Source organism: Corvus hawaiiensis, chromosome Z (assembly GCF_020740725.1).
Source record: "Corvus hawaiiensis isolate bCorHaw1 chromosome Z, bCorHaw1.pri.cur, whole genome shotgun sequence".
NCBI lineage: Eukaryota > Metazoa > Chordata > Aves > Passeriformes > Corvidae > Corvus > Corvus hawaiiensis.
In genome coordinates this window covers 36,237,137-36,255,117 of record NC_063255.1, presented here as the reverse complement: position 1 = coordinate 36,255,117, position 17,981 = coordinate 36,237,137, and the positions used below count along the sequence as shown (strand labels likewise).

The following is a 17,981-nucleotide window of genomic DNA, read 5'->3' as shown; positions in this document are numbered from 1 at the left end:
ATATGTCAAAAGAAGTGAAAAAGCAATTTAAAGAATGAACTTTAAATAATCTCAGCTCTTAAAAATACACACCATGTATTTTCATAGTATACAACATTTTAATTAGATTGAAAGTTGACAATGACCTGCAGAATCATGAAAAAAACACAAGAATTGAGTAACCACAAGCTTTGACCAACAGGCCAGCCATTTCCATTTCTGCCCTTCCTACATGACAAACCTGCTTGAGCAGAAGTGGGCAGCTGGCACTTCAAAAGCTGACCTTTGCTCAGAAGAAATCTCTACATGACTTCTAATACTGCTGCCTGATAACCAGGCCAATGTAAGCTACCACAAACACATCATAAGACAGAAAGGTGCAAAGTATCAAACCAGACTTGAAATTATATATACCCAACAGCAGACTTTCAGTGCATGCAAAGCTGATTACAAATAAAGATGAACACCTTCAACCATGGACCTATTCCAACTGGAGTATACTACTGGAGAACTATTGAAGAACCCACCTAATATACAGTATTATTAAAATGAGTGGGGGTTTGCAGACCTGTAAGAATTATAATTTGCACATTTATCCTTTTAAAAGAGAAGTGTCGAACTTGGGCCAGTTGAAATTGAGCACTTTGGTTAAGGAAAAAAGCAAAGAAAAAGAAAATAGAAGAAAGACCACACAGTAAGCTTCCCCGTATTTTGACACCAGGAAGACAAGATGTCAGGACAGTCATTTTGTGAGACACCTGCTTTATGGAAATGTGTTAACTCTTTATGTGAACTTTTTTATTACTAAGTTATGTTAAGAAGTTCAGTGACTGTCTTTGGAAAGGTTAGACAAACACATTCCAAGAGTTATGTACATTATTTTATTTGTAGTTTGGAGAAGGAAAGAAATTAACTCTTTCGATCCCACAAAACTTTGCCTGCTATGTATTCAAAGTGGTCTCAGATACCAGCTGATGAAAACCTGGACTAATAGACCTCTTGCAACTGCTCATAGGCAGGCCCTACTAAAATAAATGAGATCCATGTCTTCAAACATATCCTATTACCAAGCACTCAAATTTTCTGTTCATCTGGAAAATAACCAGAGCAGATTAAATACTTATGAAATCAATTTCTTACATGAATGCCTTTACATTTTACTGTAAATTATATGCTGGCAGAACAGTCAGCCCACAGAAGTATACACAGTTAACAAAGGGTTGCATAGTTTATTCACTTGTTACAACAGGAAGATGAGTTGAACTACGAAGACTTTAAAAAGCCAGAATTTGCAGAGATACTTGTGATCAATAGACTAAACTGGTGTCACTCTAAAAGGCAAATAAGAGTTAAAGACTAGTACAGAAGAGTTAATTTATTTTTCCTCATCTTATAGTCTTTCAGCAGTCCAGATCTCAGGTGTTAAGGCTTCTGGAATTCAGATAATGGGATACGCACTAATGTAAAGCAAATTAAATCCCAAATCCCTAGGAATTAGCAAATTAACATTTGTCACTATCACCAAGATAAACAGTTGATGAATGATACTTACTGTTAGCATTGGAGTTGTCAAGAGCCCCCAGGCAAAGAATTCTAGAAATATGACCACCACGGCATGGTATACACTTGGCCGACCGATACCCTGTTGCTAAGAAACAAAAACATATGCAGTGGTTGTACCCACCCGGGTCATTACATAAGCAAGTATCTCTTGCAAACATGTTTTGAGCATAACCAGTTTGCATGACCTATTAACCAAGCCCTTGGGAACCACAATAAGCCAAACAAGCAAGGAGAAACTGTTCTGTATTACAAAACAATTAAAGACGTCTAGGGAACTTGAAAAAGTTTATGCCCTTGAACACTTGCTGACTGAAAACAATTATTTACCCTATTCCTGACACTGCGCTGTACTGCTCTCACCTCCAACATGCCTTTAGGCTTCCTCCCCCTCGAGCATTATTCACAACCCTTCCACAACAGGGTGACAAATGCTTCCTGCTTCCTCTGATGCCATGATGATTTTTTGCCTTTTCTCTTATACCCTTTTTATATACCTTTTCATAGCTTTTTGTATTCTCAGTGGTTTTTAGCCTACATTCTTAGACTTACTTTGTTAAGTCAGGAGACTGAACATCTTAGAATCCCCAGACACCAAGGTTCTCTCCAGAACACATTCTGTAAACTAGGACAGAACCATCCAGGAGAAGGCTCCTTGGGGAGGGGGGCTCACTCGAGCCTCTCATTGGGGAATCTTTGATAGATATGCTAATTAGTAAGACCTATAATGTTATATCCTATCTATTGTGGGTGTGCACTGCAGTGTGCTTTTCAGTGCATTCCACCTGGACGTGGTGCACCTAAAGATCCTTAAAATAAATACTGAGGTAAAACTCCTTTTTCCCTTCTAACCATGCTTGATTCTTGATTCAAGACCAGGAAAAGGCATCACTTCCACAAGTGACAACAAGACAGATCCACTTTATTAAGTCACAGCATTGTTTCAACAAAACTATGACAATGTCCATAATCAGAAGAGCAACAATTTTTGTATTTGAAAATGCCAAAATATGAGAAAATAAGGATCTGCTTATGTCATCTGTACAACTGTTTTCTGTTGATTGCTGACCAACTGATTCTATGCTTGTGTCTGCAAACACAGACTACAGACTGAGGAACTATTCTACTGGTCAACAAGTAATTCCAAAAAGAATTAGCAAACTATCAAAGTACTCATGACTCTGTGAAACTGCTGCCACTGAAGATCAAAGGACTTGACCCCAGATGAGATTAATGAAATCTTTTTATTTAGATGAAATGGACAGAACCCTTGGGAAAGGCATATTTAACCAGAACTGCTGCTTGCTTGCTTTCTTCCCAGAAGAGATTTAAGCAGAGGTGCTGAACAATCTAGTGGCCTTCGGTACAGTGACAGCAATGGCTGATAGGGGGAGACTGACAGGTGTCATTTACACAGACTTCTGTAAAGCCTTCAACGCAGTTCCACATGACAACCTCATTTCCAAAGAGGAGACACATGGATTTGAAGTGTGAGCTATCTGGCAGATAAGGAACTGGCTGGATGAATGCAGCCAGAGAGTTGTGGTCAATGGCTCTGTGTCCAGGTAGAGGCTGGTGACGAGTGATATCCCCCAGGGCTCTACTCTGGGATCAGTGGTCTTCAGTATCTTCACTGATGACACAGACAGTGGGACTGAGGGCAGCCTCAGCAAGACTGCAAATGGCACAAAGCTGTGCGGCACACTTGACACAACAGGAGGACAGGATGCCATCCAGAGAGAGCTGGACAAACTTGAGAAGTGGGCCCATAAGAACCTCATGAAGTCTTAACAGGTCTGGGTGCAAGGTGCTGCACCTGGGTCAGAGCAACCCCAGACATGAGCACAGACCGAGAGAAGAACTATAGAGCAGCCCTGAGGAGGACTTGGGGGTTCTTGTGGATGAAAAGTTGAACATAAGCCAGCAATGTGCACTCACAGAGCCTAGAAGGCCAACTGCATCCTGGGCTCATTAAAAGCGTGGCCAGCAAGTGAAAGGAGGGCATTTTTGACTCTCTACTCTGCCCCCATGAGACCACACCTGTAATACTGGGTCCAGCTCTGGAGCCATCAGCATGGAAAGGACATGGACCTGTTACAGTGGATCCGGATGAGGCCACAAAGCTATCAGAAGGCTGGAGCATCTCTCCTATGAAGACAGGCTGGGAGCGCTGGGGTTGTTCAGCCTCCAAGAAGAGAAGAGAAAGCACCAGGGAGACCTCACTGTGGCCTCTCACTGCTTGAAGGGGTCTTTTTAAAAAAGAGTGACTTTTAAAAAAAGGAGAGTGACTTTTTACACAGGCAGAATGCGATAGGAGAAGGGGAATGGTTTTAAATGAAAAGAGGAGAGATTTAGATTAGATATTGGGAAGAAATTTTTTACTCAACAAGTAGTGAGGCACTGCAACAAGTTGCCCAGAGAAGTTGTGGATGTCTCATACTTGGAAGTGTTAAAGGCTAGACGGATGCGGCCCAGAGCAACTTATCTAGTGTGTGGAATCTTTTCCACTGGTGCAGGGGGTTGGAATTAGATGATCTTCAAGGTTCCTTCCAATCAAAAGCATTCCATGATTTTTTCACTTCTAACTACCCCTTGGAATAGTAACTGTTTTACATAGTTTCTGTGTTCTAAAATTACCCTTTGCCTTTCCCACAACAACTGTTCTGCAAAAGACTGTTTTTCAGTGTTTCCAGCCAATCCAAAGCCATTACACTTCAACAGAAGAGTGCAATTTAATAATGCAGAATTCAGTTGAAAGGACATTATCCAGTGATAAATATCAACCTGACTCATTTCAGGAATTGGAGAGCAGGGCAAGTGTGAAACTCAGGTTCTCCCACTGAACCCAAAAAAGTCAAGACAATCTATGATGAACACAGAACACAGACACCTATGGTGTTTCTCCCCGGGCCAAAAATTTTCATCCAAATGGTAGAAATCACATTTTGAAAATGCTTGTATTACAAGACTCATTTAAGCTTACTGTCTATAGTAAAAACTTTGAAGAAATTCCTATTGTTTAAATAGTAAATGCATAAATCTCTAAGAATTTTTAGGTCTGTCAGTTTATCAAAACCTGTAGCAACAGTGTATTCTAGTTAGTAAGATTCAATTTATTTTCTACATTGCAGCTTGCTTCAAAGCATGCAGATTTGAAGAAAACAATTCTCTTTCTCCTGGGAAACAATATAATATCACAGATCAAAGACTATCTCTGGAAGGCTGATAATTTTCAAGCATTAACATTTCTCCATAGGTTATCATGCAATTTTTAATTTCTAAATAGTAAAGATTGCAAAGGCTAGAGGGGTAAAAAAAAAAATCCTCCTCATATAAGAAGTCTGTAAGTACTTCTATATAAGCTAATAGGATAACAATTTTATGAATTTTTTTTGCCAAGCCATATGCCACTTAACACCAATTACAATGAAGTCTGAAGACCCCTTCCAAAGCAGTTTCCTCTGAAAAAAGGAAATTTTACAGTAGAGTAGGTAAGGGATGCCCCAGACCTTCTCCTGCCTCTATTTTACTTCCCTCACACCTTTTTATCACTAAGCAAGTTGCTGCACCATACATATCTGGTCTGCATTTAGCAAACATTTCTAATGCTACTAAAAATGAAGTTTTGGAGTGTTTGAGGTTTTTTAATAATGTTTCTATGACATACAAATTTGACCTGAGATTTATATGGTTTAGCAGAAAGATAATACATACTCAAAAACATGCATGAAGATTAAAACAGCCTGCATATCATTTCTAGCGGTATCATGCAGCTTACAGTTAGCTGCACTGACCTACTAAAAAAACCAGAAAACACCATAGTCTTTTTGATTCAAGCCATGACCTGGAAAAGTAAAATTCAAATCTTGAAAGGAACATGTACCTGTTAAAACTAAGACAAGCATTATAGGTCAAATATACTAGCACTACCAATCTATGATCCACATAGACTGCAGTTGATGATTTTCAGTTTTCTTGACAGCGTACTAAATGCCTAGATTAATTAAAAAACCACAGGTGCAAAAAACTGCATTGGAAAACTGAGATCATGAAACCAAGAAAATTCACTATCAAATGGACTGATGCAGACAGTTACTTCCGAATGTTCATCTTTTCTCTAGTTCCCAAATACTCTCTCACAGAAGCTTTCGATTTTTAATCAAGGATCAACTTATTTTTTAAGGAAAGAAAATAGTTTATGGTCTACAGACTAAAAGAAGCAGTAAAAACTCCTTACTTGGTTCAAAATCAGTTTTCTCAAAACACCTCACACTTGCCTTTACCATGAAGTTGTATCAGAAGTACTGGGTGTGGCTCATTTCCACATTGAGAAAACACCCTGCAACAAAACTCCAAGCAATTTACATAAAGAACTTTGAGTAGGCAAAAACGGTTAAAAACTTCTAAACACAAGCACGTTCAGGCTTCTTGAATAAACAATATCAGAACAACCTACTGAATTCCTTATGATTAAAAAGATTTTAAAAGGATTTCAGAAATAGAACAGATATGGTCAACATACAAGTTGCTTGCATCATTCACTGCCCTCGAAATTGGAAGTGTTGTAAGTGCCCTCAGGAAAGCCTTAAAATTGTTATGGGCTTATTTTCTATTCACATGGATCATTTTCATGGGACAGACCTGTGTGTGGGTTAAGAAACTACATATGAACACTGCAACTGCCTTCAAATGCAGCTGTTTGTCAAGGTTTTATACTTGCACAATCATTACTGAGCAAAACATTACTTAATCTCAAATGCTTAACAATACGAGTTTGAGGCCACCCTTGTAAAATCTTAAGTCCTAGAAGTTCTAACAAAACATCTGTTATTTCTTCAGTTTTACACTTTTGCTCCTTCAATGCCTCTTTTCACTACCCAATTCCAAAAAAACATTTTTTCTTCTGTCTTTCTTCGAGTCAGAATAAACCCAAAAGTTAATTTGAAGGAAACTGGGAAGACTACAGGGAAGCAGTACAATTTCTTTTTCAAAGCAGAACAGCTGTTGAGTATTAATAAGTCCATGAAAGAATGTCAAAATGATAAACCCAGCTGGTAATAATTGCTCATAGAAAAGGATGGGGGGAAATGCAATATAGCATTAGTAAGAATACCTTAACTTAGACATCTTTCTGAAGAACAGCTAGTACAATTCACCCTAAAATACTCCACAGCAAGATGCAATCTTATAGCCAGTCCCTGGTCTACAGAGCAAAGCTAGAATGGCACTATTTAGTTATTATTTATAGGTAACTGTTTATCTGTTAACTCAAAACTATAATGTAATAATTAAAATTGTTTGAATGCCTGCAAAAGCACCTCAACATCAATTTCAAGCATGCCTAACTATTTATTTCTCTGAAGAAATACGCTTATTTGAGAACAAAATCACTTCCCACTGTTCAAATCCTGAAGTCCTCTGGAGACTTCAGGACCTTTTTAAATTTTTCATAATTTGATGAGGGCCACACAATCCTGCTAGGCATATTAAGCAAAAGATTCAATTGGATAAATACAGCAGGCTTTTTTTCCTCCCATAAGGGTGAAGCAGCCGAGCTGGACATGAAGGGTTTGTTTCAATAGCCAACTGGAAAAACCTTAAGCAACCTGCTCAGGCATCACAGCTGACACTGTCTTGAAGAGGAAGGTACTTCCCTAAAGTACCTTTCCAGTCACATAATCCTATTACCTCTCAGGCAGAAAACAACCAAACTCAAACTGAAGTTCTGAACTGACAAACCGTAGGAGCTTGCCTTTGTCCCCCTACACCATCCTCTGGGAAATTCTTTCCCACCAGGCAGTAGGGTCTCTCAGGAGAGCATACTAGTTGCTTGTTCTATTTGCAATACAGACATACCTTTGCAAAGAGCACCCACTGCCCTACAATATGTAAACCAACATTAAAATGCATTAGTGTGAGTTGTATTACCTGTCTTTTTTTTTTTTTTAAGTGTCTACAGAAACATTTTCCCCTATAAAAATCAACTGGTTCAAATACTCATTTTTTGTAGTACCACCTGTACTGCAGTACACGATGTCAACTCTGATATTTTCAAGAAAACATAGAACTAAACTCACAGAATCAGTAAAAGACTTCAATAAACATGCTTTCATGTATGAATCATTCAGATCTCAAAGTTCATGACAAATTATAAAATTCATTTCCTTTACATATTTACCCCCACTACTATTTTGTTAGTTTCCCCCAAAATACAACCATTTCAAATGCAAACTTTTCCTGGTATGCCCCCACTACAGGACTATTTAATCACTTTAGCTTATTCATGCACTAATATTATGCCACCAATCCATCTCACTACATGATGGATTCCCTTTCTTCCACACATATTACCCAGGTAGCTCTCTAGGCATATTGCATGTTTATCTCTTTCTAGTAACTATTCTCTTTAATTTTCAAACAGAAGTACTTTGGATCCACCTTAATTCCAACTGTTCACCACAAATGCTCTATTTGTTGGAACTGGCAAGAACTCAGTGCAAAAATACGTAGAACACAAGAGAAAGTGCTTTCCAATCCAGTACAGCATTTTAGGTATGCCTTGTAAGCTGCAATATAAATCATAATTAATTCAGATTATACACTGTCCAAACTTGTAGTTCAGTTGCAAATAAACACCTTAAGCAGATCTGTATCTGGACTGGAAGATCATGACATATTTTCTCAACAGAAAGCTGCGGTAAATCATATTGCACATGTCTAGAGCATCAGAACCACAATTCATTCAAAATGGAAGAGCCTGTGAAGATTTTGCGAAGAGAAACTGTGCATTAAAAAGTTCCTGGAGTTCTCAAAAGAAAATGTATAGATAATGTAGGTCACATTAATAAGTCTTCTGATAATTCAGTAAGCATACTCAAAGATGCTCACCAAAGGCTCTTAAAGCCAGCAAACTCTTCACAGGACTTGAAAAGAAAAAAAAAAGTAAACAAACACAAAAAAACAACCCACTCAAAAACTCCCCAAACATACATACACAAAAACCCTAGGACAATTTACAAAAATAAACCCACTGCAATCTGTTCATACAGCATAGCAAAGTTACCAGATGACACCTACTGCTCTGTCCTAGCACCTATTGTTCAACACATTCAGAAGTGAGCTGTAAAAAAGGAGGAAAGTGAAGTGATGAAGTTCACCGATGACAAAATGCAATTCACTCTGGAAGAGTTATAGTGCAATGGTAAAGAACAACAAAAGTTCATGGAATCAGCAGAACAAATTAAATGGCAGATTGAAATTTGTGTATATTAATTTAAGCAATGCAAACAAGAAAAACAATTTTAATTCCACATATAGGGTGATTACATCATAGGAATGTGATCCTGGAAAAGAAGAGTTCAATGAAAGAAATTAGTCTAGCATTCAGCAGAGGTTTACTGAAGTGTGTATCTTTACTAAAGATACAGCCTGTTAGGAAAAAGATTATCACTATACTGCAAGTGATGTGCCTGCCTTGCTAACTCTCTGCTTCTGGTGTTCTGACCATTTTTAATAGGTCTACATGAAGATCCTGCTCTTATCCCATGACTGTTTTGTTCAGAAGCTTTAATCAATATGCATTGTTGAGTAGTCTATTATACAGAAGCACAAGAGGCCCACAGAAAGAAGAAGAACACTACCAAAGGTATGGAGGATTGCTGAAGCAGCTTCCTCCAAACTGTGATCAAAATATCTGCAGAAAGATACCAATGGGATTCATTGAATTGGGAGTGACATGAAGGGTGTTAAGAAAAAATTGCCACTACCTCCTTATTCTAAAATACAAGAAAAAAGCGGCACTTCACGAAATTTATTCTTGAGGTCTAAAATGTCTTGCCATATTGTATTTCCTTCCGGGGGAGAACACATTCCTGTTTAATTTTAGACTGGACAAGTTTAGAAGCAGAAATCTTCTAAGTCACATAAAACACGAAGACCATTTCTGGTTCAGTCTTCACAGCTGAGGCCACTGAGGTACGAAGACCAGCTAAGTAAACAATTGCCATACACCCTGCCACATTCTGAAAGCTCTGCTTCAGACAGTACTGCACTGTCTAATTAAACTACTTCTTACAGAAATAACATATAGCCAGCATATTACACTAGAGCAAGCTGGAAGCCAAGTTATCTGTTTAAGTTTTCTTTGTAAAATGTAGAAAGGTGTACAAAACTGAGAAATTCCTCTAAAAAGCACTGGCTGCTCAGTTAATACACATGCTTCTCCATGGGGCAGACAGTTACTCAAACTCCTTGTCCAGTAGGCTAGGTTTGAATCTTCGGAACTAATTATATAGCCATGACTTGATAATTTAAGTTTTTATTGCTCTAACCTACAGTACTTCTCTTGGAAGGCAACACTATTCATATCTGGAATAACCTGGAGCACCAGTAACAGTAGACTTGCAACAGCAGAAGTGCCCTTTCAGCATAAATATACACTGGAGTTATTTGTTTTTAAACAGAGTAACTAAACATTCCTGGTAACAGTGCACACTTAGCGTCAATTTAACAGGATGGGAAGATTCAAAATGCCATTGGCAATCTTGGGAAGGCAATATTGTTCATCTCTAATTATTCGGATTTAACAAGAAAAATACCCCGTGTGGGAGAAAACAATGCTCCACCAAGTACTCAATACCCAAACTGACAAATGAACAATGTGTTTACTACTAGCAATACAATTTGAATTCTACAAGCAAGAAATTTAAGAAACCAGCTTATTGAATTGAGAGCTGTTTGAGTAAAGTCTCATAACATTACATCATGCTGCCTTAGTTTAACTGTGCTGTATTTTTTATGAAGTATAAAAGAAAAATGTGAACACTAAGGGCAAGAACATGTAATTCTTTGGGTACACAGAGTTGTGCTTCACTGTGTAAAATAGTTTAAATAATAAAGGCTGGCAAAGTTCCGAGATGTACAGTTCAGAATGCTTACATTATCTTGGGCTTCACAACAGCTGAGGCATTTTACAGTGTCCAAGAACATGAAACTAACATCTGATTAATTCTCAAAGAGGTACACAGGTGTGACTTTTCTTTTCATACCCTATTTAGGCTTTCTCCCATAAGAGCACTTTATTTAGACAGTATGACAGTGTATTTTGCTGAAAAGATTCCTTAGTGTTGACATTATTTTACCCCCAATAGGTTGCACAGAAATGAAGTATGTGGCACAAATATTCTGAATGCCATGCTAAATTTTATTCTACCAGTATTTGTAATCCAGATGTAACAAGACTGCACAACAGGCTAACAAAATGTCCCATGGCATCATTTACTTCAATTTCTGAGGCTCACTGAAGTCATGGTAATACAGCCAAAAAAAATTATTTAATTCCACTGGAATTTACTTAAAACATATCGTTCATATTAATTTTGAGGCAGTAGCTCAATTCATAAGAAGTCATTTGTTCAACATTTGTATTTCAGCTCTTCAATTCAGTGAAGCCAGTGCATTCAACAAGGTGAAGACAGTTACAGCTACATCAAAAAACAGAAGCTTCTTACACCCAAGCTGGAGGGGTAAGAGGAAAAAGTCTTGCACAACCTGACAGACTTGGTCATACTCTTCCACTTTGTCCTACTGATCTGATGTGAAGAAAGAGTAAAAATAAAAATGAAAAATTAAGACATTCTTCACAGACCAAAGAAGCAGCTCACAAAAGTTTCACTTTTGCATTTATTTCTTCAGCAGCAGTCCAAGCAGCAAGCTTCCCCTTCCAAATGCCAGGGAGGCACTCCTCCTGATACCAAACAGATCTCTGCAACTACATCTAAAGCCATTATCCGGCCCCTTATATTTTATTGTGAATAAGCTCTTTCAATAAAGTCTAGGCAGAGAGAGTTGTAGTAATATGATAGCCACATGAGAATCACAGGGATGTGCAGGAATTGCTATTACAAAACAGACTGCTCAGTCAGGAACAGATGCAGACCCTAACATGATATAACAGCACTACTGCTGTATCAGTGTACAGAAGATAAAGCTAGAGCCCTTCTCTCTTGAGATGCTTTAGAGGAACACAAAGTCCTCAGAGGGCACAACTAGGAGGGAAGGGACAAAAAATACACTCAGAAAACCAAACCTCAGATCATTTTATAAAATTAAGAATGTATGTCATTTTGAAGCTAAATTTTCGAACTTATAGAAGAGCATATATTAAGTACTCAAAAGCATTTTTCTAACACTTAATCCAACATTACCAAACATTCCATCCATTAATAAAAAACCAGGCAGTTATGGATTTAATTTCCATTTGAGCTTTACTTTTCAAAGCTAGAGAAAGAAGGCAGTTCTTTGATTTTTTTTTTCAATTTCCCTACCTGCACCTTCCATTTCCTAGCTTCTGTTCATACATTAAAAAATTCAGCTGTTTTTCTTCTGTATAGTGAGATCAATCCTCTGTTTGTTTCACCACATCATCTGAGCTGATAAAACTGAAAGCTTATGTTTCTTGGCTAAAACATTCACTTTTCAAGACTCTTCTTGGAGATATTTTTGTAGTCAGACTTCAGACTGGGTTACTGCATCTTACACAAACTAGACTCTTTATTGGGAGGTGCTGTACATAAACTTGGAACAGGAATTCTACCATACAGCACACATCAGATGCCTGTCTTGAGGAGTCCAACCTGCTTTTTGAAAGACATAACCATTTCTTAAAGACAACTGAAACACTCAAACACAGAAGTTATGCATTACAAGTGTGAAGCAGCCATTTTTGAATTAACTTACATAAAATAAATTACTTGACTAATGAATTCCATAGAACAACAATTTTTCTACATCTTCTCTGTGTTAATCATCTACTAGAAGTCCCTTAAAATCTTCATCAAGTACAAGTAAGGTAGAAACAATGTAGGTGCATCAGATGGTTTCAAGATGATTCTTTTTTTTACATTCTTCAGCTCTAGCCATGATATCACATTAATGCTACACTAATAATGCTCAGCTAAAAATACTTCTTCACATTCACATAAAATAGCACGTTCTGTCCTCTCTGATAGCAGAGATACTTATCTGTGGGAGGACAGGTAACACACGAAGGAAATGCCGGCTCCCTGACAAACTTAGCATTGTTTTATAACTTTTAGCATATTCAATGTTTTCAGAATACCCAACTTTGTGAGTAAACTAATACTAAATTATTTAAGTACACATGAACATTAACAATACCCCACGAAAAGTTATTAATAGCTTGTAATTCAGACTGCAAAAAAAATTTATGTGATTTCAACTTGCCAGAAGAGATTCGGCATGGTAAGGCATTTCCTTGTTTTGCACCTGAACCCCTGCAAAAACTGTCAGTGCCGGGATCATCTTTTTATTACTTTATGTCTTCCCCTCAGTTCTTCTACTCCATCGTGACCTCTGGGCTAACTCCAACAAAAAAGCATGGGTTATATCGCCTCAGCCAGTATCATCCTGCCCGAAACAAGTTACCTGTCTCCACCTACTGCAGAAAGCTCAGGGGGTGTGGTTTTAATGCACCTTTGTGAGCACACTGACGTACTGAGGGAAAGGCTTAAGCCTTTTCGGAAAGCAATTACGCACCCGCTACCACATTTACAAACGAAACTTGGCAGCGAGTGCACGGATTACTCCCTTCCAGCTCCATTTTTTGCACAAAAAGATCTCAGTGCTTAGTATGAAGAGACGAAACAGGCAGCACAGCAACTTAAGAAAACTGCGGATCATAACCCCGTGGGTTCGGTTCAACAAGGAGCACCTCCAAGAGCTCCTAGGGAAAACTTAAGTTTTACCTTCCTGGCACCTTGGATTCATGTATTTTAAAAGAAAACTTATTTACAGCCACCTGCTCACAGGTGCGATTACTCCGGTTCCTCCGCCCGGGACAAACTCGTAACGAACGTACCGAGGCTGTCAGAGACGGGCAGGGCAGGGCCTGCCCGAAGAACCCGCCGCACCCCAACTTCCATTAGGCATCCAGGGGCAGGACGCTCCGGGAAGCCTCTCGAGGGGCAGCTGAGGGTGAGCCGACCCCTCACGAGCAAGCCGGCTGCTGATCCCCACGGGCCGCCCAGCCCAGCCCGCAACGCACGGCTGCCCTCAGAGCCCGCACGATCTGCACGCAGCCGCCGTCGCCACCTCCGCGGAGCCCCCGCTCCCACCCTGCACTCACCGCGTTGCAGCCGCCCGCCGTCAGGCCGACCCTCTTTACCAGCATGATGCAGCCGCCCCACCTGGCGGCACCGCCGCCGCCCTCCCACGACGGCGACGGAGGCGGCGGCTCCTCTTCCTCTTTTGCCGCCCGGGCCCGGGCTGGCGGCGGCTCTGGCTCCGGCTCGGGGCTCATGTCGCTCCGACCATGGCCCCTCCCGGAGCGGCCGGGCTGGGCCGGGGGAGGCTGCCGCGGCCGCCTACGCCGGGCTCACGTGACCGCGCGGCCCCGCCCCCCTCGCGCCAAACCGCCCCCGCCCCTGAGGCGGGTTCGAACGGAGGCGCGCGCGGCCGTCAGTTTTCCTCCGGGAATCACTGGCTCCCTGAGGGGCTTCTGAGCTCATCGAGTCCAACCTACGACCGAACACCACCTTGTCAACTAGATCATGGCGCTAAGCACCACATACAATCTCTCCTTAAACACTTTCAGGGACAGTGACTCCACCCCCTTCCTGGGCAGCCTATTCCAATGTCTAGTCACCCCTTCTGTGAAGATATTCTTCCTCATGTCCAATCTAAACCTTTCCCGGCACAGTTTAAGATTGTGTCGTCCTGTCCTGTCACTGGTTGCCTGGGAAAGAGGCTGGCCCCCACCTGGCTATACCTCCTTTCTGGCAGCTGTAGAGACGGATAAGGTCAGCCCTGAGCCTCGTTTTCTCCAGGCTAAGCAACCCCAGCTTGCTCAACCATTACTTACAGGGCTTGTGCTCCAGACACTTTACCAGCTCTGTTGCACTTCTCTGGACATGCTCCAGCACCTCAATGTCCTTGAACTGATGGGCTCAGAACTGGACACAGGATTCGAGGTGTGACCTTACCAGTGCTGAGTACAGGGGACAGTCATTGCCCAGGTCCTGCTGGACACACTATTGCTGATCCACAAGGTGAATCTCTTCCAAACTACCGTTCTGTGTCGCTCAGCTAAACCTTTCTGAAGCCCTTGGTCCTCTGTCGCCGGGCGGATGTAATGGCAAGCTCAGTTTTCTCTCACTGAAGTACTGCAAGACCAGCTGGTTGTTGTTAGCAGTGTCCCAGGTTCATCACTAGAAGCAGAACTGGTTACCTCCCCAGTGCACCAGGTGCACACAAACAGAGTGCTTTGAGGCAGCATGGTGCTGACAGTAAAGACTGTAGCTACTGACAGACACTGTAACATCCATACAGCTGACCAGTTGCCCATCCGAAATAAGCTTTTCACCAGAGAGCTCAAAACGTCCCCTCACGGCCAGCAACAAGAAGCTTTCATATCCTGCAGAAGGACAGGCAGTAACACATCCTTCCATCTGGATATGCTACTGGAGTCAAGCTGCTGCTTTTCCTGGTTCCTCAACTGTTCTCTGCTAAGTACCAAGCTGGTTACAGGATCAGAACTTTTCAGTTTGCTAGAACAGTAAAGGTTACTTTAAAATGCTGTTTGCTGTAGTCTATATACCTCCTAAATATGGTGCGTTGTGAAATTTACCTTTTATGGTTCGTTATGCAGTAATTTAACAAACATTCTTTTTTATCGAAGTAGTGTGCACTGACTTAAAAGCTTTCCTTTATATGAACTTCTTTTAAAGCTCTATTTTATTTAAAGAAATCACTATTTCAGGAGGAACGCTGGTTACTATGAACTAAATGGATACACCAAGTTTTCTTTCTTATTATATAAGGATTAGTAAATAAATACATATTCTTTACATTTCCTTGGCAGCCCAAGCCAGTTGTGTGTAGAATTTCATGCTTACTTTCCACCTTTTTTTTTTTGTTCTGGTCTCCTAGAAGCTCTTACAAAATGTTTCATTTCTTCAAAAATAGTCATCATGAAATACAGTAATGTTTTTGCTCTTTTCAAGACTTAATGATTTTTCTACTGACTTGAAAGCCAAGGGACTTTATCCTGTACAGTTTTCAGTGTTGGGTTTTGTTGCTATCTTTTTTTTTATTAACAGGCTTCCAAATAATGAGAATTTTAAAAATTCAAACAGATTCCTCAGTCAGAAAGGTATGAATTTATAAGCTTGGTGTATCAGCCAAAAACCTGTTCACCACATGAGGTTAATGTAAAATGTATTGCTTTAATTCATCATTGTATTTTGAAAATTTCACCATTAAATTACTTACATATATCACTGAAATTTTTAATCCACTTCATATACAAGCAAATATCAAATGGTCAGCTGTAATGGCTATTGACTTGGGCTTAATAGACCACTACTTTATGTCATTATGTCCTTGTTGCATACAGAATTTAAAGTTAGAACAGTTTTGTTCACATGCTGAGCTACATGTATAAACCTTATTAGGAACTGGTTATCCAAATAAGTGAAAACAAAGTGAAGGAATGAATACTCCATTTATGAAGAGATGCTACTAGTACAGTTCCTCTCAGTTCTGTGCTCTATGCTTTTTAAAATATTCTAAGCAATATTTCTAAGCTATCTGGAGGGGTCATTAGTAATGAAGATATAGAGTTTATTAGAGAATACTATTCAGCTTGATCAAAACTATAAAGAGTTGTAAAAATACAATGAACTTGAGTGACTGTTGGAATGTCAGCTGAAAGTGTTGGTAAATGAAGATAGGACATCTGGGGGAAAAGAATTGTAATTAGTGATTGGGTTTGTAGATCTCTAAGTTAGCTATTTCTCCTTTAAAAAGATACTAGAAACTCTATAGTTTTCTGAGATAATTCTTACACCTGGCAGTAGCTAATTACCTGCTTAGAGATAATAAAAATATCCTCTGAAATTTAAAACTGTACTTTATCTCAGCTTAGGTACCTGCAAGTTTTTTGTATTTTAATTCATTTTTTGTAGTTAATAGAGTTAAATTGCCTGTTTTATTGAAGAAAAAGTATAAAATATTGACAAAGTATTCATGGTAAAAATATGAACCAGATCTAATCTTTTTTTTTTTTTTGCATAGTTTAGAGAGGTTTTTTTAAGTGTGAACCATCTGCAACACTGTTTGAACAAAATATTTCTAAGAAGCAGAACAAAGTCCAGTATTAACAAAATTCACAATTGAAGGTGAATCATATGTTGATATCAATAAACCGTGGCCAAGAGTATCCCAAGGGGGATGCCCTTGGAACAGCTGGATGCCTGAGGTGCTGTCCCTACATCCACCCCTGCCATGCCTCCCTGTGCTGCTCTCTCAGATGGACACTGCTGCTGTTCAGAGCAGTCATCTGCAGGCTCTGGGCATGGCGCTGGCAGCCAGGCACTGCTGCTGCCGTGGACCACAGGCACCAACAAATGCCCTACACACAGCCCCAAGTGACCTCCTGAACGTCAGGAGCGTTCCTGCTGTCATGGCAGGGTGTTAATGCCAGGAGGCTGGATGGCACTGAGGGGTCTTCCCAGGGAGTGGTAGAGATGGCTCATGGCCAGTGTTCGTGTGCGTGATGCTGCTGGCCTGACCTGGATGCTGCTCTCTGGGACAGCCAGGCCAGGCCTACCCTTGCTCGGGCAACGCTCGACTCTTGGATATGGCTGGGTCATCCTTGGCGTCCCTGTGACCACCCAGGGCAGGGATGTGCTCTGAGGGTTGCTGATTGCTTCTCCGTGGGAGAATGAACTAAACTGAACTGAAGCCACTGGATAATGACTCAAAACATTCCCCGTTTGTGGAGACCAGGGAGCTTTGTTGAAGCCTGGCTTGAAGATGGAGGAATTGAGCTTTTGAGTATGTAATGGCTAACCTCTGATGTGATAAGACAGTGACTGATAGGCTATGAGTGAGATAGGACATAATCCTGTGGAGACAGGATGATGCCTCTTGTCCTGCTAGGTTGTCCTCCCTTGCACAAACCACCATCTGCCCCATCTCTCCACACACATGCCTTCCTCTCCCCTCTCCCACCACCCCCACCACCATCTCCCCAAGTACACATTCACATGTGTCCTGAGGGTCATATGGCTGATGGGTCATAATGGGCCATAACTGACTCAGCTGCCCTGATGTGGTGGGCACCTGTGTTGTCTTGGACACCTGTGTCGTCTTAGGTAGCTGTGTTTTCTCAGAAGGTGTCAAGGGCACCCAAAGTGTCCAATGATCCACAAAATGACATCATCCAGTGTGAAGCTCCCTGCCTCAGGGGAGATACCTGGGCACCTGGGCGTTCCCACCTGAACCTGACTATAAACCAAACAGATTTTGTGTTCTGCAGATTTTCCTGGGGATTTTTCCCCACCACTTCTTTGGTACTTTCCCCACCACCCAACAGATCAGTTCTGCAACCACAACTTTGACCAAGATTGCTCAGCAACCAA

At 40.5% G+C, this 17,981-nt stretch overlaps 1 protein-coding gene across 1 annotated transcript in view; it reads right to left on the bottom strand.

Annotated features, from left to right (window-relative positions):
* The window catches only part of MFSD14B (major facilitator superfamily domain containing 14B), a 30,588-nt gene extending 16,670 nt beyond the window's left edge, over nt 1-13,918 (bottom strand). The window contains exons 1-2 of the mRNA XM_048291204.1: nt 13,685-13,918; nt 1,532-1,627 (exon numbers count right to left, since the gene is read on the bottom strand). Of these exons, the coding sequence (XP_048147161.1) occupies nt 1,532-1,627; nt 13,685-13,858 (270 nt within the window). The 5' untranslated portion in view covers nt 13,859-13,918. The remainder of the gene's footprint in view (nt 1-1,531; nt 1,628-13,684) is intronic.
* Nucleotides 13,919-17,981: the final 4,063 nt, after the last annotated feature.